The sequence below is a fragment of the Oryza glaberrima genome, chromosome 7 (assembly GCF_000147395.1).
Source record: "Oryza glaberrima chromosome 7, OglaRS2, whole genome shotgun sequence".
Taxonomy (NCBI): Eukaryota; Viridiplantae; Streptophyta; class Magnoliopsida; order Poales; family Poaceae; genus Oryza; species Oryza glaberrima.
This window is the reverse complement of record NC_068332.1, coordinates 3293072-3314490: the sequence shown is the minus strand read 5'-3', so window position 1 is coordinate 3314490 and position 21419 is coordinate 3293072. Positions and strand designations below refer to the sequence as shown.

At 42.3% G+C, this 21419-nt stretch overlaps 4 protein-coding genes and 1 pseudogene across 5 annotated transcripts; 2 read left to right on the top strand and 3 right to left on the bottom strand.

Moving 5' to 3' along the window:
* Positions 1–810: 810 nt before the first annotated feature.
* On the bottom strand, positions 811–3743 carry LOC127778564 (MD-2-related lipid-recognition protein ROSY1-like). The gene is made up of 4 exons (XM_052305180.1): positions 3580–3743; positions 3353–3454; positions 1242–1399; positions 811–1096 (listed from the first exon to the last, which is right to left on the bottom strand). Exons 1-4 carry the CDS (start codon positions 3668–3670, stop codon positions 989–991), a joined length of 459 nt encoding a protein of 152 aa, XP_052161140.1. The 5' UTR covers positions 3671–3743; the 3' UTR covers positions 811–988.
* A 6174-nt stretch (positions 3744–9917) lies between these two features.
* Positions 9918–12128, top strand: LOC127778907 (probable receptor-like protein kinase At1g49730). Its single transcript, XM_052305554.1, has 7 exons — positions 9918–10277; positions 10565–10826; positions 10945–10997; positions 11089–11156; positions 11309–11398; positions 11476–11545; positions 11661–12128. Exons 1-7 carry the CDS (start codon positions 10013–10015, stop codon positions 11981–11983), a joined length of 1131 nt encoding a protein of 376 aa, XP_052161514.1. The 5' UTR covers positions 9918–10012; the 3' UTR covers positions 11984–12128.
* A 174-nt stretch (positions 12129–12302) lies between these two features.
* On the bottom strand, positions 12303–13568 carry LOC127778908 (RING-H2 finger protein ATL70-like). The gene has a single exon (XM_052305555.1). It carries the CDS (start codon positions 13471–13473, stop codon positions 12928–12930), a length of 546 nt encoding a protein of 181 aa, XP_052161515.1. The 5' UTR covers positions 13474–13568; the 3' UTR covers positions 12303–12927.
* Positions 13569–15018: 1450 nt separating this feature from the next.
* LOC127779979 (uncharacterized) lies at positions 15019–18868 on the top strand. 2 transcript variants are annotated; one of them, XM_052306919.1, is made up of 4 exons: positions 15019–15382; positions 17110–17254; positions 17339–17665; positions 18062–18868. In XM_052306919.1, exons 2-4 carry the CDS (start codon positions 17111–17113, stop codon positions 18698–18700), a joined length of 1110 nt encoding a protein of 369 aa, XP_052162879.1. In that variant the 5' UTR covers positions 15019–15382; position 17110; the 3' UTR covers positions 18701–18868. The 2 variants fall into 2 exon arrangements, with proteins under 2 accessions (XP_052162879.1, XP_052162878.1); XM_052306918.1 differs by having other exon boundaries at positions 15021–15382; positions 18059–18868.
* Positions 18869–20391: 1523 nt separating this feature from the next.
* Positions 20392–21180, bottom strand: LOC127780946 (putative RING-H2 finger protein ATL71; annotated as a pseudogene).
* Between the last annotated feature and the right edge of the window lie 239 nt (positions 21181–21419).

Below are 21419 nucleotides of genomic sequence, written 5' to 3'. Positions count from 1 at the left end.
TTGATCCATTTTGTGTGGAATTACTACGAAAATTGATACAGCCATGACGAAATTAAGTGGGATTACTGCGTTCCAAACAGGGTTTGCAAATTAAATGGGTTTATTAAACAGGGTTTGCTTGATTAGATTTTTGAACGGATTTTTTTTTAAAAAAAAGTTGAACGTAAGGTTTGCTTGATTAAATGAGTTTGCTTGGTTAAATGATCTTGCTTCGGTGCCTTAAAAGGTATTACACGAAAAGTTGACACTAAGTGCACATGATTAAATCCGTTAAAATTAATCATGGATTCTTTATTAACCAAATCGTTGGATCCACACTTTGCATCGCTCCAAATTAAATTAACGTTTGCTAACAACTTGTGTCCTGCAAATTAAATTAACGTCTGGTCGTAAGTGGTAACAACTGGTGTTAATGCAAATTAAACTGAATGTATGTTAGCATGGCAGGTAAAAGTAGCAATCCCAATTTCGTTTTTTTTATATACAGTCTCTCGTTTTCGAGCGGCAGAAATCCTATGCTGGCCCTACCTAATCTCGATCACATTAACCCAAATAACGAAGCAGAGTGAACTTGAGAGAATAATTAGCCCATCCTTACTGATGTTGACACGCAAACTCCAAATACTAGTACCCTAAGCTGTCAACATAACATGGTTTTCCCATGTGGCTAGTGGTTAAGTACAGCACCAACCACCCAGATTGCTTGCACAAGCTTCACACCTCAAAAGTTCAGGAATTTTTTCTCAAGATCAAGATGCATCCAGGCTCAATTCAACATGCAATGCAACACATTTCAACAGCTAAACGGAGTTAGGTACACTAGTGAGTGATGTTTTTATTGTATGTTCAACTCTGGATAAAACGTCTTAGTTGAACACAATGTGTTGGCAGATGCGCATAGTATTTGAGTTCTATGATCTAAGATACATAGGTGCTTTTGTAATTACATCCATGGTGTGATATTTCTGAATTCTGCCTCTGGATGTATTCAGATGGTGGCTTCTGATGCAGCGAAACCGATGCTGAACCCGAACGAGATGCAGCTCAGCTCCTCATCGTTATCACCCAGCATCTTCATGGTGATGGTGTAAGAGCCCTGAAGAAGAAGCAAGTGTCATCAAGCATGAACCGAAGTAAGATGATGATCACAAAACACAATTTGGTATTAGCAGTGGTATTTGAGCTGAATTTATCGTGTAAGAGCATACATTTCAGACTTAGAAGCGAAATTTCGGACTTACTGGTGGAGTGTATGATGGCAGGGTTTGCTGATGAGCTACCAAGAAGTCACCACTTGCCGGGCAGGAAGTCACATCACAGAGCTCACGAGTTTCCGAGTGGACATAGAAGAAGAAGTATTTCACATCAATAACCAGCTTCCCTTTACCGATAGTTTTATCTGCAGCAGGTCATCGAGATTCATTATAAATTAATTGTCAGTATGGCAGAAAGAAATAAACAATTCTTGTGATCCTAAACTAGATTCCTGAGTCCTGACAAGCATAATATATATACTAAGGATTGGATCTAGAAACCATCAGGGTTTATAATGAAATGTACTCATAGCTACATTCGACTCACTCATATGGTAAAACAAATCACTAAGGTTGTTTTTTTAGATTTGGTTGAAAGAAAAAGGTCACGGGTTTTGCCAACTGTGATGCTACACCACATGCAAAATGGCCTCACATACATCTATCACCTACCTATAAGGCTATAACTTGCAAGGTTTTAAGCACTACGTTTCAAGAAAAGGAAAAACTAAAAAAAAAATTGGGTACAGTGGGCATGACTGAGTCTGAGGCACAGTGCCATTTCCAATGCTTTGGATGCTTCACCCTTTTTTCTAACAAAAAGTTTTGGATGGTTCACTTACAGAGGTGCCTATTCCTACCATGACAGTATACTGATGCGGAAACTAATGATGCAATAAGATGGACTCTGCTTTGGTGTCCCAAAGGACAAATTACTAAATGATCATTGTCACCACAACGTGCATACACTGAATTTAATCATGTCCATACATAATTTGCTATGCCCTGTAAAAAATTGGGTAGGCTGCAGGCAACATGGAGATGACTCAATCTGGTGGATAGTAAGATTTTGAATATTAGAAAAAGCACTGCTTGCTATTCAGTTTTAGCTTCCTTTTACATAATAATAGGCAAATGGATGCTGCTTCTCAGGTGTAATTAAGCCGATAAAGATTCTTATTAGTCAACTTCCTTAAATGTACACAATTATAGATTTATTGTGCAGATATGTTAAATGCGCATTATACAGAAAGTTAAGAACCAAAACATTAATTCAAAAAAAAAAGACAGGAACTAAAGTTCCCTTATTTACTCGCCTACATGAACTGATAAGCAGAAAATGTCAAAGGCATGATTTGTCCTACTAACAGGATGCACACTATACACATGATTGCATCATCTTCAGAACCATACTCCTGTGTTTCTGGCAACGCCAGTGACCCAGACCGCTTCTCATAGGCAAGCAGGGGAAATGAGCCAGCAGTCCTGCCTCTAAAATATATGCTACCTAACCTAGAGAAGGCCATTCATAACATAAAAGGTGGTATGACAATCTTCAAAAAATGTTTTCATCATGGCTGAGTACTTGACTGGCCCTAAATTCCTAAGCCGTTACATAGGGAAAGTGATATTTCTGATAAAGGCTTACAAGAAATCAATGCCATGTTACGCCTAAATCTCTAGGTTGTGATCAGCAAATCACAAATCAACTAGGGCTCTGCAGCGTTCTACATGGCCATTACCGCCAAACATAAATACTACAGGGCGAGCATAATAAGGAGCGCACTTGCGAACAGCGCCACCGATGTCTAAAGAATTTACTAAACATAACTGCAATTTCTCTCAACCACTAAATTAAACTCTAATTGTACGCACCCTAACCCCTCTAAAAGGAGACTCTCCATGGCACGCACTGTCACTTGCTGTTAATACACCATAGGCATATAGCTACACAGTGTAGACTCATCCCCAAACAAAACTGCAAAACACAAGCCATCAATCGCCACAGATAATAGCATATCTGCGTATGCCAATCCTAACCTCACCGTACAATCACAAGAAAATTCTGGTCAGCATTCAGCAGCAAGCAAAATTATTATTCATTTTTTTTTTTCCTTCTCCAGGCCAAACAGCAAGCGAAATTCTACCACCACCTTAAAATTCCACTAGTACAGAGCTTAATTCTCGCAATTATACTGCCAATTGACTTCAGAGCCGGTGCTAGTACACTAAAATTCATGGCGGAACAAGTACCCCAACTGCATCACGAAGAGTAATATTTGCAAAAGGAGGAAACGGGAGAGGTTGGTTTATTATACCAGTGGAAGCGGAGATCTTGAAGGTTGCGGGCTCGCCGCGGGCGACCGGATCGGGCACGATCTCCACACCGCTCACCTTCACCGGGTACTTCTTGCCCTTATCTGCACGCGAAAGCAACAGCAACATCATCAAGAACCCCAAATCATCCAATCTTCGCGTAACCTTCGCCCCCTCAGAACCGCGGAAGAAAGGGGGTTTTGGGGGGGCGAGCGGGAGGGACACTCACTGCAGTACTCGACGTCGGTGACAGCGGAGGCGGCGGCCGCGGCGGCGGCGAGGAGGGCGAGGAGGAGGAGGAGGCTCTGCTTGGTCGCCATGGCTGGGTTCGAGTTCGAGGACTGGATTGTGAGAGAAGAAATCTTTCGGGGGTGTAATTTATAAAAATCCAGGAGTCGTGAGGAAGAAAGGGATCTGTTCGGTTTCTTCGCGTTCGCTTTTGACTTTCTGTTTAAAAGATTAGATTATTTCGCAGGGTGAGACTGACGTGTGGGCCCGGGGATCTAACAGTCGGATAATGACGATTAGGTGTTGGTGGTTAGCGATGAGACCGGTGGCTGTGGACTCTTTGGTTTTTGACTTTTGAGCTGGAAATTAATCCACGTCCAAATCGGGATATAAAAGCTGCAAAATTTTAAACTTTTTTCCTTTTAGAAATACGGGTGAAATGCCGGTGCTCACGACGCACGCACACTTACACCTACGCGCACACACGTACATCCTACACTATATACATCTCCGTAAAATTAGGCTGATATATACGTGTCTGTTATCGAGAGATATGTTATCTCTTATTGAAAAAATAATTAGTCGTAAATGCGAATAACTATATTAAATTTAGAACTTAAATAACTTAAATTCATATAGGCTAGTTATATATAGGATTGTTATATCACATGAAATTTGACATTGAGAAACACTAACTTTCTTGTATGACTATAATTTGGGTGTGAAAAATTTGAAACGAACCTTACGGCCCCTTTGAGTCAAAGGAAATTCATAGAAATTTTAAAGGATTTTATTCCTATAGAATTTTTCTCTATATAGCTCTTTGAATCAAAGGAATGAATCCTATGGAATCCTATAAAATTCCTATGAAATGCCTTTTCCCATGCAAGTTTTGGAGGAAATTTAACATGAGGTTCTACCTCATGTTAAGAATCCTTTTGAATCTTTATCTCTCCTCAAATTCCTATGTTTTTCCTGTGGCTCAATCAAACGGTTATTCCTATGTTTTTTTTTGTTTTGTAATCCTCTGTTTCACACTTGTATTCCTGTTAGAATCATATGTTTTTCCTATTTCTCTATTTTTTTTCATTCCTGTGATTCAAAGGGGCCCTACGTGTAAGGCGCAAAAAATATGGAGGATTGTGTAAGCTATATTAGGAGAACTTGCGTAAACGATACATATTAAACGGCTAATTATTCTCGCACCCAACATCTCATGATCGAATAAGTACCTCCATAACAATTAAAAGAAGAGTAAATTGTATTAGCAGTACACGAACTTCTTGTTAAGTAGGTGCAATCTAGTGCACTAACTTGTAAAATGCTCGTTATGTTACATGAACTTGTCCGGTGCGTTTGGACCAAGGCTAAAAGAACACTATATGGCTAATCCTGTTGATTTAGGTACTAGTTAGGATAAACACATATCTGAGAAGATTTATATTTAGACATACACCTCTTCAATGAAAAGATAAAATGAGATATAGTGATAGCAGAGACATATATGAAAAGGGTAAGAAATATATGAAATTCCTCATTTATAAATATAGCACATCTTATGTATACTCACTATACATATGCACGTCACATTCTAATCAACATTAGCGTGGTAAAATTAACCTTGTCAAGCCATTGTGGTCCTGGTTTGCACGAATTAGACAAGTTCGTGCACCAAACTAGTATTTTATAAGTTTATGTACTGAATTAAACCCACCTAATAAGTTTGTGTATCACTAATGCAATTTACTCTTAAAAGAATTGCATCCCAATACATATGTATATATATACTAGATGATTTCTTGCGTGTTGCTGCGGGAAGTGGTATACTCCAACTTATGTTTGCAAATTTGATGATAAGAATCTTAGAAGGTATTGGGTATATATAAAAATGCTAGCTATAATTCTAGTCAAAACATGAAACCTCCACCATCGGATGGTTCAGAGGTCTTTTTTCTTCCCATCGGTCCAGCGTGAAACCTCCACCATGCCCTGCACTATACATCTCACATTTGCTGTGTGTATTAAAACGAGACAATCCATTAGTGATGTGCACTAGGGTTCCTAATCTTCCGAAAGGTTCTGATAAACAACGATTTGGATGGAGTCGCAACACAAATTGATCCGGCTTCTTGAACGCGCACGCTCTTGAGCCCCGCAATCGCAGCACCACGTCTCCTCTGGTTATCACCCGTGTCGAAACGCGGATGACCTCGCCGAGAAGGCTAATTCCTGTTTGCCAATTGAAGAACACAAACAAGAACGAGATAGAAAAACAACCAAAATTGCAGATGAATGATTAAGCTCACGAGTTGGGGTCTTACAAACCGATCTAGCGGCGAAACTGTTCTTGATAGATTAATCTAAGCAAAACCCAAAAACCTAAAGACGGCGGCGGGTACTGATATATAGAGTTTAGGGTCGTGCAAACCCCTCTCGACGCAACCCTAATGGGTTCCAACACGATACACGGGCCAAAAGCCCAAATACGGTGACGCAGCACCGGAACATATTCTGGACGTCAACTTGTTCGGTCAATTCCCGTTGACTCGGAAAGAATTTGGACGTGGGACCAAAACCATTGGAAAGGTTATCTTCTTAGCTTTCCATCCATATAAAGAACGCCCCAATCCGAGCACGTATGCGATCTGGGCGTTCGTTTTAGTGCAGACTGGTCCTGGACTCCGAATTACACCCGACGTCGACTTGGTTTAGGCCTCCACCTTGACTTGGACGTCCCCGATGATCCTCCATGGCTCTAAGTCCTTCTCCAAGTGTCTCCTTGTCCCCTCCATTGTTACTAATCACAATATAATCATTAGGTAGCAATCTATTCTTGAATTCATACAAAGAAGAACATAGGAATGAACTCACCTCTAAATTTAATTGTCACGCACGAGTTCTTGTTATCGGTCCTTGAATGACCGTTGGAGGATTGTTGTGTGTATCCGAGACAATGATGTCCGCATCAATTAGCGCTTGGTTAATCGAATATTAATTGTTGTAAACTTGAAAATGATTTATTTGATTTCTTTACGCTTTTTTATATAGAAAACTTTTATATAAAACACATCGTTTAGCATATTGAAAAACGTGTCAGTAACGGAAAAACTACTGAGTTGCCCTCCCCTACCACTTAAATGAACGGGACCTTAGTAGCCGCGCCCCGCCCCTGTTGAAGTCTTCATTCGTTTTCCTCCAGCCGCATTTCTTGCTCCCCAAATAGACCAAATCACAGCTGATACTCCAACTGCAAATCAGTTTTCCCGTCTTCATATCAAATTGCATTAACCATCCACCAAAAAAAAATTGCACTTCATATGAGAGTTTTGCCATACGACACATTTCAAAAAAGTATGGTCAATGGTTTCATCTTCAACACATAATTGAAACTTCTTTTCCTTTACAACTTCTCTTAAGCAAATTATCCTTTCTCAAGATACTACTCCTTAAGAGGAACCTGGTAAAACTTCAATTTTTAGAGGAATTTTCAACTTCAAAAGTCTTTAAGAAGTGTAAGGGACTCATTGCAATTTCAGAGCTTTATAAAAGGATTTGACGGTGAAGACACCATCCATTGTCGATTTCCAAAAATCAGATATCCTTTTGGTTAGTCCGAGCACCATTACCAGAGATATTGCTGGGTATCACGAAGGTAGATAGATCAGAGATACTGTCAGGGTGGGTATCAACATGATACTGTGGGACGGTCATGCTCTCCAATATTCCTGGCCAGTCGATAGATCACTGTAGTGATATGCCTTAGAATCAGATATATGCTTGCATACATGGAAAGCATCTCTCGTGTCCTTCAGTGGACACTGCTTCCCTTATTGAAAATGATTGTAGTTGTGTCATAAATTTGTTGCTATCAAGAAGGTAGAAAGATCACGGCAAGCTTCCTTTTTTATAGCAAGGTTTACAAAACCGTATGGCGGTTATAAGGTAACCACGCTATGTCTCGTGGTTACCGCGGGGTTCGGTAACCGCGTCGAAAACGATAGGAGGAACCCTGCTGCATAGACAAAGTTGTCCATGACGGAAATAAGATAATTGAGTTGAGAAAAGTTCATTGATTATATAATACTAGTATAAGCAACAAAGTTAGCAATATAAGTGTAAAAATATTTTTTTTCAAATATATAAAAATATAAGTGTAGTAGAACAAATCATAACCAAGTAAACGATAATTATATTTTTTTAATAAAATGAATAGTAAAACGTCTTCAAAAGTTATGGGCATGAAAAAAAAACAAAGGAAGAAGATGGCAACTGAGAAACCAAAGTAATGAACTACCCAAGCGTGCAGGATTAATTTCACACAATGTACTGGTACTACGCACTGTCACATGCTGCCGAGTACTCGTGTACAGTATTTATTAGTCGTACGTGAGGGTTTTTGCACAGATCGAGTATATATACACGTACATTTTCTTTTGGAGTGTAGCCACCTGCGTATTGCGTTGGATCGTGCGGCACGTGGGGTGTCGCACAGCACACGTTCGTACGTGCGCCACGCGCGCCCACCACACGTGCCAAGGACGCCACAGTGCCACACTACTACAACTAGACTAGATCTCTGCGTTAACCAAGAGATAAAAAAAAAATTGTGTTTGACTTGCAGATGATTAATTAATTGATCTGTTGTTGCTCGATCAAAATGTCCGGAGAATATATGCGTCAATCAATCTGAATATTTGATCAAAATGGCTAAATGGCTAGCGAATGATTTTTATGTTAAAATCATGCAGATTACTGACCTTGAGATTTACTTTACGATTTGTGCTCCGATAACCTTAGCTCTTCCCCTCCAGCTCCGGCAACACCTTCTCCAACTCTAGCGACCCCGACAAAAACAGTAGAATGGTTTAGGGTCCCGGGCTGGGATGGGAGTGGGGGAGGGGGAAGAGGGGGGAATCGCTGGGTTTAGAGGAATGTTCATGGGAGACGCCACCTCGGCGGTGGGCGGTGGACACAGGTGGGCAGCGAGGTGTCGGCGGTGGCACTAAAGCCGCGGAGATGGAGGAGGGCGGTGGGCCTACGTTCGTGGCGGGGTAAATGGCTAGGAGACGGTGGATCCGACTGTTAGTGTTTAAGAGGCGGTGGCTAGTGGTGGCGGATCTCCCTCTACCAACTTTATTTTCGTAGTTTAATCTTAGCAATCTTTTCGGTCTTTTCCTTTTCTTTTTCCTTCGGCAATGCTATTTTTAACCTTTTTGTTGTGTAACTTAAACTCTACTTTCTTCTAATATTTTAGCGTTAACTCTTTTGCGTGTTCGCGAAAAAAACTACTACCATTAACATTTTAAACCATCTCCCTACCCCTCTATTTTCATTTACTTATCATCATTAATCATTTCTGCTACGATTTTGATTATTAGGAAATTTTAAATAAACGGAATGTTTAGGATACAATATGGTACTTTAATTAATAGTATGGCATACCTGCATTTCTCCAATGTTTCTCTCTCTCTTTTTTTCCATCCCCCCCCCCCCCCTTTTTTTTCTCTTCCTGTGTCCAAGATTGTTGGAATATCCCCTTCCCATGATGTGAAAAGATTCCCAGCAGCATAAAAGTGAAAAAAGGTAAAAAAGAAAAAAAAAAGAAATCCAAGAGCAGGCACATTTGGATGTGGTTACTCAATGGCTGGATAAAAATGTCAACAGTGTTAGTGCTTTCCCTCAGGTTGGGCAAGGAAAAAGAGATTAACCCAAACAGTTTAATACCTTCCTGACAGATAACTAATCTAACAAGTATTTCCATGCAACTAAACAAGAATTCTGATCGGCCATCTTTCAGAAAAGAACAGCACTGGCCCTAGTTCAGGGCTTTATGCTGGAAGTAAGGAGGCCAACACAAATTCTTTTCATTATAATGAGAAATACTAACGTGTAGTTATTATTTTATCTTTAATAGATTGATAAAAGGTGATAATATAACTAATCGTACTTAAACGACAACTTTAAATTAGAGAAACGGCGAGGGTAACAACTTTGAAGAGAGGGACCCTCCCAAAAGCCACGGAATCATCACTCACACTGTAACACAATGTAAAATATCAATCTCCGTCCACAAATATAAGGAAACCCTGACAGTTTAGCAGAGTTCTAGATTGAGCTAAAACTATCTGATTAAGAAATATTACGTCTAGCGGTGCAACTACAGCAATAAATAAAATGAACTGGAAAATTGGTACTTCTTCGATAACCATCGTACCGATAATCAGATATTCTAAACTCTGTGTATAAATCCCTTATATTTGTGAACGGAGTAGACGAAGCTGGGGGAACCAAAAGCAGGCTAGGCTGGAAGGGGACCGACACAAAGGCAACAACAAACAACAACAATCTCAAGCACAGTACTGTAGCATACTCGATTACCAGTAATCTTGGCATTTGGCGACGCCATCAATCGTCCGTAGGTTTTCTGTACCTGCATGACTCCATCAACAAGGCAAGTAGCAGCAGCAGCAGCAGCAGCAAGAAGAAGCCAATCCTGCAGCTGCAGGCTGCAGGCAACCATACTGCCAAACAGTATTTCATCCTTCCATCCACTCGTCAGTCTGTCTGTCTGTCAGTCGGTTGGTCAGTCACTGGCTGCTGCAATCCAATCCCCCATTGGAGGTGACGAGTGTGCTCTTGCGCCGGCGCCGACGAGGATGGGCTGCCTGAGCCGGCATCAGCTCTGCCTCGGCGGCAACCGTACGGCCCTCTTCTTCTTCTCCTCTTCTTTGTAGCTGCTTTCTGAAGAAATATTTGGTTCTTGATTTGATGCCTTGTGGCCATTCTTGCCTTTGGTTTTGTTGCAGTAATGCATTAGTTTTCTTGAGATTTTTCTCTTTTTTGTTCTTTTGGAACCAGTTGTTTAAAGCAAGGGAATTTTGGTGATATCATTTGGTTTCTTCAGTCTTTTGCGCACACCCTGCAGAAGAATTTTCCACATTTTCAGCCTGAATTTTCGCTGAATTTTCACATATTTTTCTTGGCAGGTGGGTTGCCATTCCTAAGGAAATTCAAGCACAAGGAGATCGAGGCGGCGACGAACGGGTTCAGCGCGATCCTGGAGGCCGGCCCCGGCGGCCGCGCGGCGTACAGGGCCCGGTTCGCCGACGGCCTCGTCGCGACGGTGCGGCGAGCCGGCGGCGACGGCGACCAGGACAGAGAGGCCTTCTACCGCGAGCTGCAGCTGCTCGCCCGCCTCAACCACCGCCACATCGTCAGGCTCCATGGCTACTCTGACGGCCACTCCAGGTGAGGTTCAGTTCATCACTGTCCTGAATTCATCTGAATCTTTTTGTTTTTCGTTTGTTTGTTTGGTGTTGAATTGTTGGTTACAGTGTTTGTTAATTTTTTCTGTTTGATGTTTCAGGTTTCTGGTGTTCGACCAGATGGAGAACAGGAGCCTGAAAGAATGTCTCCATGGTAAATTTGCTTGCGCATTTTGTGGCAGAATTCTTCAGAAATTGTGTGGTTTTGTCAGTCAAGTTTGTGATGATGGTTAATTTCTTGGCAGATCCTCTCAGGACGCCTCTGAACTGGAGGACCAGGTTGCAGGTCGCCATAGATGTTGCAGCAGCATTGGTACTATAAATCTCCATACTACATTGCTCTCAACATGTTACACAAACTGGCAGGAAAATGCAATTTAAAGTCATCTGATGCCAGATTTGGTTTCTGAACTTGTATAGTGAGTGACATCACATCACATTGTTCTTTGTTGTGTGGTGATGCAGGAATACCTGTACTACTTCTGTGATCCTCCGGTGTTCCATGTGTCGGTCAACTCAAGCAATGTGATGATGGATGCCAATTTTGTCGCAAAGGTAAGATTCACAGTAACCATTGTTCATACATGTCTGAAGCACATCGATCGACCAACTGAAGCTTGTACCATTTTCAGTTATCAGATATCAGTGTTATCGGTTACGACCCGAAACGAACGGTGGAATCCAATGCTGCATCTTTTGAAGGTCTAGTTACCACCCAAACAACAGAAACAACTCCAGATTTGTCTCTTCTATATCACCTTGTGTGGAACATTGGCAGGAACTGACACTGACAGCATTCCATATATGTGATCTTCAGATGAAATTCAGCAGAGGAGAAGGGACCTGGTGTTCCAGTATGGTGTGCTGATCCTTGAGCTAGTGACCGGGCAATCGCCGGGCGGCGAAGGCGAGCTCGTGCAGTGGGTGCAGGAGCCTGGATTTGCCTGCACAATGTACAAAATGGTAGATGCAGATCTTGGCAATATCTATGACTCCAAGGAGCTTCGGAACCTTGTGATCATTGCTAGGTTGTGCACAAGGCCTGGAAATGATGCAATGGTTTCGATTCCGCTCATTCTTCGGTATTTGCAAGGGAAGGTGGCAAATCTTGGGTGTGAAAGTGAAAACATTTGTGAATAATCTGTGTAGGGAGCAGTTAAAATTGCTCCATCTTGATCTCTGAAATAATCTTACTTGCTTTGTCTCCTTTACTTGTAGAGAGAATTTTCTTCTTGTGTATCATTAGCATTATTTTTCATGTCCATAGAGGAATTACAGCAAATGAAATTTGTGTATGTTGAATATGAACATGGCATGGAAATTTCTGATGTGAACTCAATAGACAATACATTCAAAAATGCTGGTACTTATCTAGTGAAAATGCTTGTGAATCTGGGATTCAGGACAAATTCAATGCATTCTGTATCACAGGGGAGATTTGTACATCCAGTACATTGATTGACTTCCTGGTTCCTGTTCCTGTTCTCAATCAATTCACATCCAAGGACAGACACTCAAAATTTATTTTGAGCTGTGCAGCATGCGAAGAATTTTCTTACCCTCAATTAATCCCTTTTTATTCTATTACTGTTCAGACCATTTGTGTCAACTTTTGAGGAAATTTTGTTGAAACTCATCCAACATTTATATGTACAAAGTAGTACAAAAATATAGAATTAGGTGGTGTTCTTTTCTCCTGAAGATGAAGATGAAGATGAAGATTAAGATTAAGTTTTTAACGTAAAATGAGGTGGTATTAGCGTATGATTGATTGAGTTTTAATTATTACAAACTTGAAAATAGATTAATATGATATTTTGGAGCAACTTTCATATAGAAAATTTTCATACGAAACGAACCGTTTAACAGTTTGAAAAGCGTACCATAAAAATCTTAATCTTTATCTAACTCTAGTCGTCAAATTCCCAAATGAACAAATTTACATCCGTGGAAACAAACAAATTTGCTTCATTTTTTGTCTACTTCTAGTGATATTTTCTGATGTATTACAAACGAAAAAAAGAAAAGAAAAATAAACAGAGAGCATCAGACCAAGAACACAAGGCTCACCTGATGACGTCACGTCACGACGGCCTGACGAGAGCCAGCGGCGTCACCTCGGCGAGCGGCGTCGGCATGGGGCTCGGCAGCGGCGACGTCCGGCAGACGGGGCACGTCGGCCGCTGCCGGAGCCACGGGTCCACGCACTCGCGGTGGAACAGGTGGCCGCAGTCCGGCAGCGCGCGGAGCACGTCGCCGTCGCCGTAGTTCTCCAGGCACACGGGGCAGCACGTCTGCGTCGCCGCCGCGCCGCCGCGAGCCTTCCTCGCCTCGCCGTAGACCACCTCCGGGAACGCCTCCAGCGTCGCGTCGTCGATGCCGGTGCCGGCCTCGACGTCGCCGTCGTCGCGTGGTCGAGGCGGAGATGGCGGGCGGCCGGCGGCGGCGGCCACCGGCATGGACGTGCGGCTGCAGAAGTAGATGGCGAGCGCGACGGTGGAGACGACGAGGAGCACGCCGACGGAGGCGCCGACGCCGTAGCCGAACCCGCCGATGCCACCCGACCCAAATATACTCCCGCCGCCGCCGCCGCCATCGCCGCCACCCGGCGATGGGCTCCCCGCGCTCATTGCCTAGCTAACGCAAGCAAGCAAGCAAGCTCTAGCTGAGCTCGACCATGGCGAGGCAGCAAGAAGCAAGCTATGGTCTCCAATGGAGGAGGAGAAGGAAACGGAGACGCAGGTGGTAGCGTGGCGTGTTTAGTTGCAGCTCAAGGTCAATGAGTTGGATTAATTGCTTAATTAATTAATTAATTAATTACGAATGTGCAAGAAAAATAAATAATTACGACTGTTTGCTAGCTTGGGTTGGATTCAATTGTTTGTCTGTACTTAATATCTAGGATCTTGAATTCTAGATGTGGCTAGATTTCTGCTTAGTTGGGTGCTAACACGCCAGGTTAATTAAGTTTTGACCTGTTTTTGTTCGTTTCTTTCCATGTCTTTTCTCTAACCCTGACGACAACATATGTGTAGAAGTCCATAAGGTCTTCTAGGTGGTTCCTTGTGATTAGCTACAGTCATCGGATTAACATTCATCATTTTTAGTTGGCACCAACTTGGTTGCGGGGTATATACGCCAATGTTTAGCAAGATTCCAATTACTATACCTCCGTCCCAAATTAAAATTTCATCTTAAAATAGTCATCACTATACACATCACTATACAGTACCATATGTCCCATCATTGACCTCTCATTTAAATATTTTTTTTTGCTTTATTCTCATTCACCCTCCTACTTTCAATCATATACTCTTATTTTGTTTTTTAATATATGGCGTTGCTGATTTTCTATGCTATAGTTACCATTCGTTTTATTTAAAAGATTTATGTAATTATTATTTATTTTATTATGATTTGATTTATCGTCAAATGTTTTTAAGCGTGACTTAAGATTTTTATATTTATATAAAAAATTTAAATAAAATGAATAGTTAAATATTTGTTAAAAAGTCAATGGCTTCATATATTAAAAAACATATATAATATTATTTAATGAGGTACTATTTTTAAAGTGCTATAATTCTCTCTACTTAAACTTTAATTTATACTAAACAACCTAGAACAACATAGAATGGCAAAAACTCCCTCCGTCCCTAAATATTTGACGTCGTTGGCTTTTTAATATGTTTGACCGTTTGTTTTATTTAAAAATTTTTGTGAATATTATTCAAAGACTTTAACTTTAGTAGTATATTTAACCATGAATCAAATGATAGGAAAATAATTAATAATTACTTATTTTTTTAATAAGATAAACGATCAAATATGTTTAAAAAGGTATTTAGGGATGGAGCGAGTATAGCGGAGGTAAGAATTCTTAGGCATGGTCACTCAGAGACTAATTTCAGGGGCTGAGCTGGCCTTAGGATCAAAAGTCTGTTACTTCCTCCGTTTCACAATGTAAATCATTCTAACATTTTTCACATTCATATTGCTATTAATGAATCTACATAAATATATATGTCTAGATTTATTAATATTACTATAAATGTGAGAAATGCTAGAATGATTTACATTGTGAAACGGAGGGAGTATATCATTAGTTAGCACTCGTTATTTACATGTCAATGGAAATATTTGGAAAAAATTAACTCGGAGACCAGGCGAGAAAGAAAAGAAAAAAAAAAAAAAGAAGAAGAGTTGCCGGCGCGAGACCAGACGAAGCCATCCGATCCCCACCCTTCCTCCCCTCCCACCTCATCAGCGCTGGCGGCGGCGGCGGCGGCGGCGGCGTCCCCTGGATCCCTCGGCGGCGGCAGCGGCAGCGGCGGCGGCGGCGGTAGATCAATCGCATTTGTCTCGCTAAATCCGGCCCGCGCCGCCCGTCGCGTCGCGGTAGGTGGGTAGGGGGAGGTGTGTCGCGTCGCGTCGCGTGGTAGCTGCGCTCCCTTCCCGCATCCGCGGTGCCTGTGCGTGCCCTCCACACGATCCCCCCCCTCCCCTCGTGTTCGTCCGACTGTCCGGCAGATCGGCGAGGTGAGCTCTCTCTCTTCGTCGTTTCCATCTCCTCCCCCATCGTTGAATGAATTAATCCGCCTCTCTTAAGGCTTTTAGGGTTTCGTTAGCTTCCACTATCGATCATCCACCCCGCCCCGCTCGATCGCGCGGCGGCATGGGGTTTAATTTGCTCTTGGTTCCTCTACTTTTGGTTTGGTGCGAGTGGTGTGGTGTGGGTGTGGTGGGTTTAGGTGGATCTGGCGGTGATCGCTGTGGACGGGATCTTTAGCCTCCTCGTCGAGACGGATTGACCCCAATTCTGTCTGATACAATCGACTGGACTTGGTGTCCAATTTGTGTGTTAGTCATTGGTTTCGGTCTGCTTCCCCTCCCAGTTACTCCACCCAATTCTTCAGAATTGGGTGGTGGCCTGGTGTGCACAAAGTGCATCAGACAAAATTTGTATGGCACACGCCCCATTCAATTAGTTTTTGTGCGTTTGCTCTAGTTGTGAAAATGGAATGCTGCCCCACTTTGTGGGGAATGAAAGATGATTGCTGTATTGGCGCTTGCAAACCAATCCTAGTGCTTTGTAGTTGTGCGTTTGCTCTAGTTGCGCCGTTAAGGCCTGGGTGAAAATGGAATGCCGCCCCACTTTGTGGGGATTGAACGAAGGTTGCTGTATTGGCGCGAGCAAACTGATCCTAGTTCTTTCTAGTTGTTGAGGTCCATGAGTCCTCATGAACCAAGTCGTCAGGTCCGTGAGGAATCTGTGAGGTGAAAGATAACCGAGACGACTTTGGTCAATGTCTTATCATGTAATCTTGTCTAACTAGTACTCGTAACTACAATGATGCCATGGGCCAATAACAGCTACTAGAACACACGAGACAACAGAATCTATCCACAATAGGAATATACGGCGCGACCAACTCCTGAGTTAGCACAAATCATTCCTAAAAGTGCACATCATGTTTCAGCCCTTTATGGTAACATCTTGACCTTCACTGAGCCCGACCAACTCTGAGTTAGCACAAATCGTTCCTAAAAGTGCAGATCATGTTTCAGCCATTTATGGCAAAATCTTGACCTTCAATGAGCCATTTCTAAGACCCGTCTTCTTGGCTCTGCAACCAAGTGGCGGCCTTGACCATACAAGAAGTTGGGTGTCGCTTGGTGCGCCGTTGGCCACCAACGTAGATATACAATGTCATGCATGTATTAGCAGGGGCAATGCTGCAATGGCAGCATCTCGTTTTTTCCCAGGATGTACTTATATAGCTTGACTTTGTAAGAGGTTTTATTCCTTCTGATGCATAATATGGTTATGCACTGTTTCTCCGCCCTTTTAGAAAATATAGTTTGTTAAAAGGTATGTGTGCTGTTTTGAGTAGAACAAAAATGATTGATCTGGCATGGCACTAAGTGTGTTCTGTTATATTTCTCTCTTTGTAAAGCAAACACTCCTAAAAGTACTATACTCTATTGGCCTTGTAATTCATTTAGGGTACTGTAGAATCACAGAACTAACTAAATTAATGGCCTCTATGTCTCAATGCATTGCTTGAACTTACTAGGCTTGTCTTTTGCTCTCACATGCGCATACATGCTGTTTGTTCGAAGGTGATCTGAGTATGTTCAATTATCATGACGATATTATTTATTTCCTCATGCTCAAGTCTGTTGCTTTCACAATCCTCATTTATGCTTTATTGAACTACATTTACCATAATATGATTTATGTTCATTTGGCATGGTTTCTCCAGGATGGAAATGTTCTTCAGCAGCTTTCTTAATGAATCGGCATCATCAGAGAACCTCTTTGGTCATCCAAATGTCGAGAGATGCCCATTCCTGAGAAACATCAATGGAGCTACAACATATTCATTTTCTTCTGCTTTGCCAGTAGCTGTAAGATCTTCTTTACATGACCTCTGGTGATGACAATATCAATATCAAAAGTGCATTGGATCCTTAATCTGTGCTATTGTGCAGGCCCGAGGAGGAAATGGTCCAATTTTTGAGGACGGACCAGGCTTTGATTCAGCATTTAAACTTTTCCATGGACGGGATGGAATAGTTCCGCTTTCAGGAAAGTCATATTTACCTGATGAGAACAACAGTGAGAGCATTGATGCCAATCCTGAACCTGCTCTGCCGTTTAACCCATTGGCTGCTAGAGCTGCCACAATAAGTCTATCTGCATTTGGGCCATTTGGTTTTAACTTCTTTAATGGCAAGGGGAAAAGGCAGAACAAGAAGCCCAACAATCTAAATCAGTCAAACAAGAAGCCCAGCAATCCGAACCAGAATTCCATGAAAGTTTGTCCTCATTCCTTCCTTTTATTTTGTTTCTTTTTTCTTATGGGGCTATGTTTGTGAAATCCTATCTGGTTTCTCGCAATCAAGTCCTAATAACAATGCAAGCCTCAATTATCTATCTTAATTTTGTCTATTATTCAAAGTAAGAATGTTCCCTACTAACTTTTTTACCATTTTGTTATAACGAACTGATCCAGAATTTGTTCAGTTGAAGTTAATGATTGTGACTTTGGTTCACAAGTAGGCATTTTGGCATTTCCTTGGATGTTTGGCTATATGTTACTTTTCATGTATCCAAGTGCTAATGTTCTTGATCGGACAGCCATAGTTGCATAGCTAGGATTTTCATCAATCCGATCAGTTTTCTCATGTTACGTTTTGAACCATTTTCAGCAGAAAGGAGGTAACTCATCATCGCACGAGGCAATGAGCAACGAATGGATGGAAAATGGGCAGTGCCCACTTGCCTGGTCTTACCGAGCAATGAGTGGCATTCTGCCCCTTGTTGCAAAGGCTTTACAACCACCAGCAGGTGTGAAGCTGAAGTGCCCGCCTGCTGTGGTCGCTATACGTGCAGCCCTTGCACGGACTGAACTTGTGAAGTCTCTCCGTCCCCAGCCCCTGCCTGCAAAGATGGTAGCCATTGCGTTGCTTGGAATGGCAGCAAACATCCCTCTCGGGGTGTGGCGTGAGCACACCAAGAAATTCTCCCCGCAGTGGTTTGCAGCTGTCCATGCCGCTGTTCCATTCATCGGAATGCTGAGGAAATCTGTGAACATGCCCAAGACTGCCATGGCATTCACCATAGCAGCCTCCATTATTGGCCAGACAATCGGGTCGAGGGCCGAGCGCATTCGTCTGAAGGCATTGGCTGCAAAGGGCGACGCCGATTCCACCACCGTGGCTGACATGTATCCAAACAAGTCTGGCAATTGCAGTGACACTGAGGGCAAGGCATGGGATCCGCTCGCGATGAAGATGGCTGGACGGGCTTCTGGTGGCGTTGCTGCACCAACACCAAGCATGTGTTTCTGATTGTTCATTGCTTTTGAAAATTTGTGTCTATACCAGTATCTCTGTATGTTTGAGAGTTGATATTGAGTCTATTTTTATCTTGTGATGTAATTGCCTTTCCTTGCCCCTCAGAAGTATCCGTTTGTTTGTGGGGTGAGGCAAGTGGAATAAGAGTGCTGCAGTTCTGCAGTTAAGCTTGCCAGTTCTGCAGTTCATGCATCTGTAATTTGATGCTGCACGATTTCTGCTATTTTACCAATCATCATTGTACTGTGTGTAACCTGTTGGATGAACGCTTGTTAGCTGTTCTGGTGAGTGACCCTGTTTGAATTTTATTATTGAGAGGATTATCACTGTTTATTATTATGTACTTAATTATACATATAAATTAAATATTTTTAGAAATAAACTTGACAAATATCTTAAAACAAATGGGTTAAGTAATGCAGTATAAGTCTTTTTTTAGAAAACACATTTTTTAATCCTAGAGCAAATAATTCGATAAATAAACTAACATTTCAATAATCTGATAAATACGCTGAAAAAAATATGGCTTGGACGTTGGCTATACAGCACAGTGCCCACACAGATCAACAGCCAGACTGGGTCCTACCGGCAGTGAGAGAGGGAGAGAGAGCAGCCTGCCAAGTGGGGCCCAGATGCATAGAGAGGTGTATGAAAGCGAGATTAACCGGAGGAGCAGCACGGACTCCCGCCATTTCCTTTTTACCGCCATTTTTCTTGGCGCCAAGCCTGGCTTTCCCGCTACGCGCTCTTATCCCTCCTATGAACTCCCCGATGTTTTCCTACGGTAAGTTGAGAAATACCCAGGGTCTTTCGGCTAGCTCGATCCACAAGGTGGTAGGCTAGACGATCTGAGTTCGGAGCCTCATCCTTTCTAATTATTTATATTAGGTCATTTCTTAATATTCGCATTTTTTCCCTACGGTAAGTAAGGCCTCGCTTAGTTCTAAAACAAAACTTTTCCCCCATCACCCCATCACATTTAACGTTTAGACACATGTATAAAGTATTAAATATGAAAAAAAATATCAATTACACAGCTTGTGTGTAAATTGCGAGACAAAATTTTAAGTCTAATTGCGTCATGATTTGACAATGTGGTGCTACAATAAGCATTTGATAATGACGGATTAATTAGGTTTAATAAATTTGTCTCGCGGTTTCCTGATAGAATCTGTAATTAGACTACGTTTAATACTTTAAATGTATGTCCGTATATCCGATGTGACAACCAAACCTAAAAAATTTCCCCAACTAAATAAGGCGTTAAGAGAAATGCTTGCCATCAAATGGAAGAAAAAAAAATGGATGAGCCCGAGGGAACATTACCGACATGTGCATGGTGCATGCAGTCAGGTTTAGCAAGCCTATTCAATAGATCGAAAATTCAAATTATTTTTTCTCTTGAATCTTTTACAATGTATGTATCGATTAAAATATCATGTCAATTACATTTTAGCACGCACACATTCTCCCATGTTGTATTAATTGTATTCTGATGAAATTCGTGTCCATTCGGTTATATGATGATTAATTTGAGAAATTTTAAATTCCATTATATGATGATCAATTTAGAAAGGATATATGATGATCAATTTAGAAAGGAGGGAGTACTACGTATTTCTATCATCTCAAGAACATTATTCCAATATTAATGACAACTTTAATTTAAGCAAATTTTGTTGAGACTCATAAAACATTTATGTACAAAAGGGAGAATTATAGCTAGTGATCAAGTTTCTTCACTTGACCACCATTCAACCTATAATTACACAAGGAACCCAGATTTACATCCATTGAAGCAATTTCGTTCCATCTTCTACTTCTAGCCAGTGACATTAATTAATTGTGGTGTAACAAATAAATTAATGAATGGAAAGAAAGAAAGATTAACCATAAAATTTAAACAGAGAGCTGCAGACCAAGAACGTCGGCGGGCGGCGCCCGGCAGACCGGGCACGTCGGGCGGCGCCGGAGCCACGTGAAGATGCAGTCCCGGTGGAACAGGTGGCCGCACTCCGGCAGCGCCCGGAGCACGTCGCCGCCGCCGTAGCTCTCCAGGCAGACGGCGCAGCACGTCTGCGCCGTCCTCGCCTCGCCGTACAGCACCAGCGGCAGCGCCTGCAGCGTCGCCTCGTCGACGCCGACGGCGACCACAATGCCGCCGTCGTCGTCGTCGTCGCGCCGGCGTTGAGGCGGCGGCGTCGGCGGCGGCGGCGCGGGCGGCGCCGTAGGGAAGACGCGTTTGCAGAGCAGCGTGATGCCGGCCATGATCAGGAAGACGGCGGCGACGGCGCAGAGGCAGACGATGACGGCGGCGGCGCCCGACCAGCTTGTTTTGTACGATGAGCCTCCTCCGTCGACGACGACGGGCCAGTCGCCGGCGCCGGCGCCTATTAATTGGCTCCTCGGAGTCGGATCGATTGACGTGACGTACGTACTTGTAAGTAAGCAAGCTATAGCTGAGGCTTGGTCATTGATCTGCTCGCTACTATACATATATATACACGGTGGGGTGGATTCTAATCCGTTGAGCGGATGTCCCTCGTGTATTTTTTCTAAAAAAAATCAAACAAATTGTTGCGAAAGATTTTGAAAAAAGTTGACAATGATGTAGTGAAATCTATCGGTGCATTGAGAAAAAAAAAGATAAATTTAGATGTGAAAATATACAATATTCATATGTTGGATTTGTCTTTTTTTTTTATAATATATC

What these genes read in the sequence shown, in the direction of transcription:
- LOC127779979 (XM_052306918.1), top strand. Translation starts at nt 17,111, where the DNA reads ATGGAAATGTTCTTCAGCAGCTTTCTTAATGAATCGGCATCATCAGAG. An exon ending in CTTCTGCTTTGCCAGTAGCT is followed by an intron (nt 17,255 to 17,338) that starts GTAAGATCTTCT and finishes GCTATTGTGCAG; the next exon opens with GCCCGAGGAGGAAATGGTCC. An exon ending in CGAACCAGAATTCCATGAAA is followed by an intron (nt 17,666 to 18,058) that starts GTTTGTCCTCAT and finishes AACCATTTTCAG; the next exon opens with CAGAAAGGAGGTAACTCATC.
- LOC127778907 (XM_052305554.1), top strand. Translation starts at nt 10,013, where the DNA reads ATGACTCCATCAACAAGGCAAGTAGCAGCAGCAGCAGCAGCAGCAAGA. An exon ending in GCTCTGCCTCGGCGGCAACC is followed by an intron (nt 10,278 to 10,564) that starts GTACGGCCCTCT and finishes TTTTCTTGGCAG; the next exon opens with GTGGGTTGCCATTCCTAAGG. An exon ending in CCTGAAAGAATGTCTCCATG is followed by an intron (nt 10,998 to 11,088) that starts GTAAATTTGCTT and finishes ATTTCTTGGCAG; the next exon opens with ATCCTCTCAGGACGCCTCTG.
- LOC127778564 (XM_052305180.1), bottom strand. Translation starts at nt 3,670, where the DNA reads ATGGCGACCAAGCAGAGCCTCCTCCTCCTCCTCGCCCTCCTCGCCGCC. An exon ending in CACCGACGTCGAGTACTGCA is followed by an intron (nt 3,455 to 3,579) that starts GTGAGTGTCCCT and finishes TTTCGCGTGCAG; the next exon opens with ATAAGGGCAAGAAGTACCCG. An exon ending in TGCCATCATACACTCCACCA is followed by an intron (nt 1,097 to 1,241) that starts GTAAGTCCGAAA and finishes CTTCTTCTTCAG; the next exon opens with GGCTCTTACACCATCACCAT.
- LOC127778908 (XM_052305555.1), bottom strand. Translation starts at nt 13,473, where the DNA reads ATGAGCGCGGGGAGCCCATCGCCGGGTGGCGGCGATGGCGGCGGCGGC.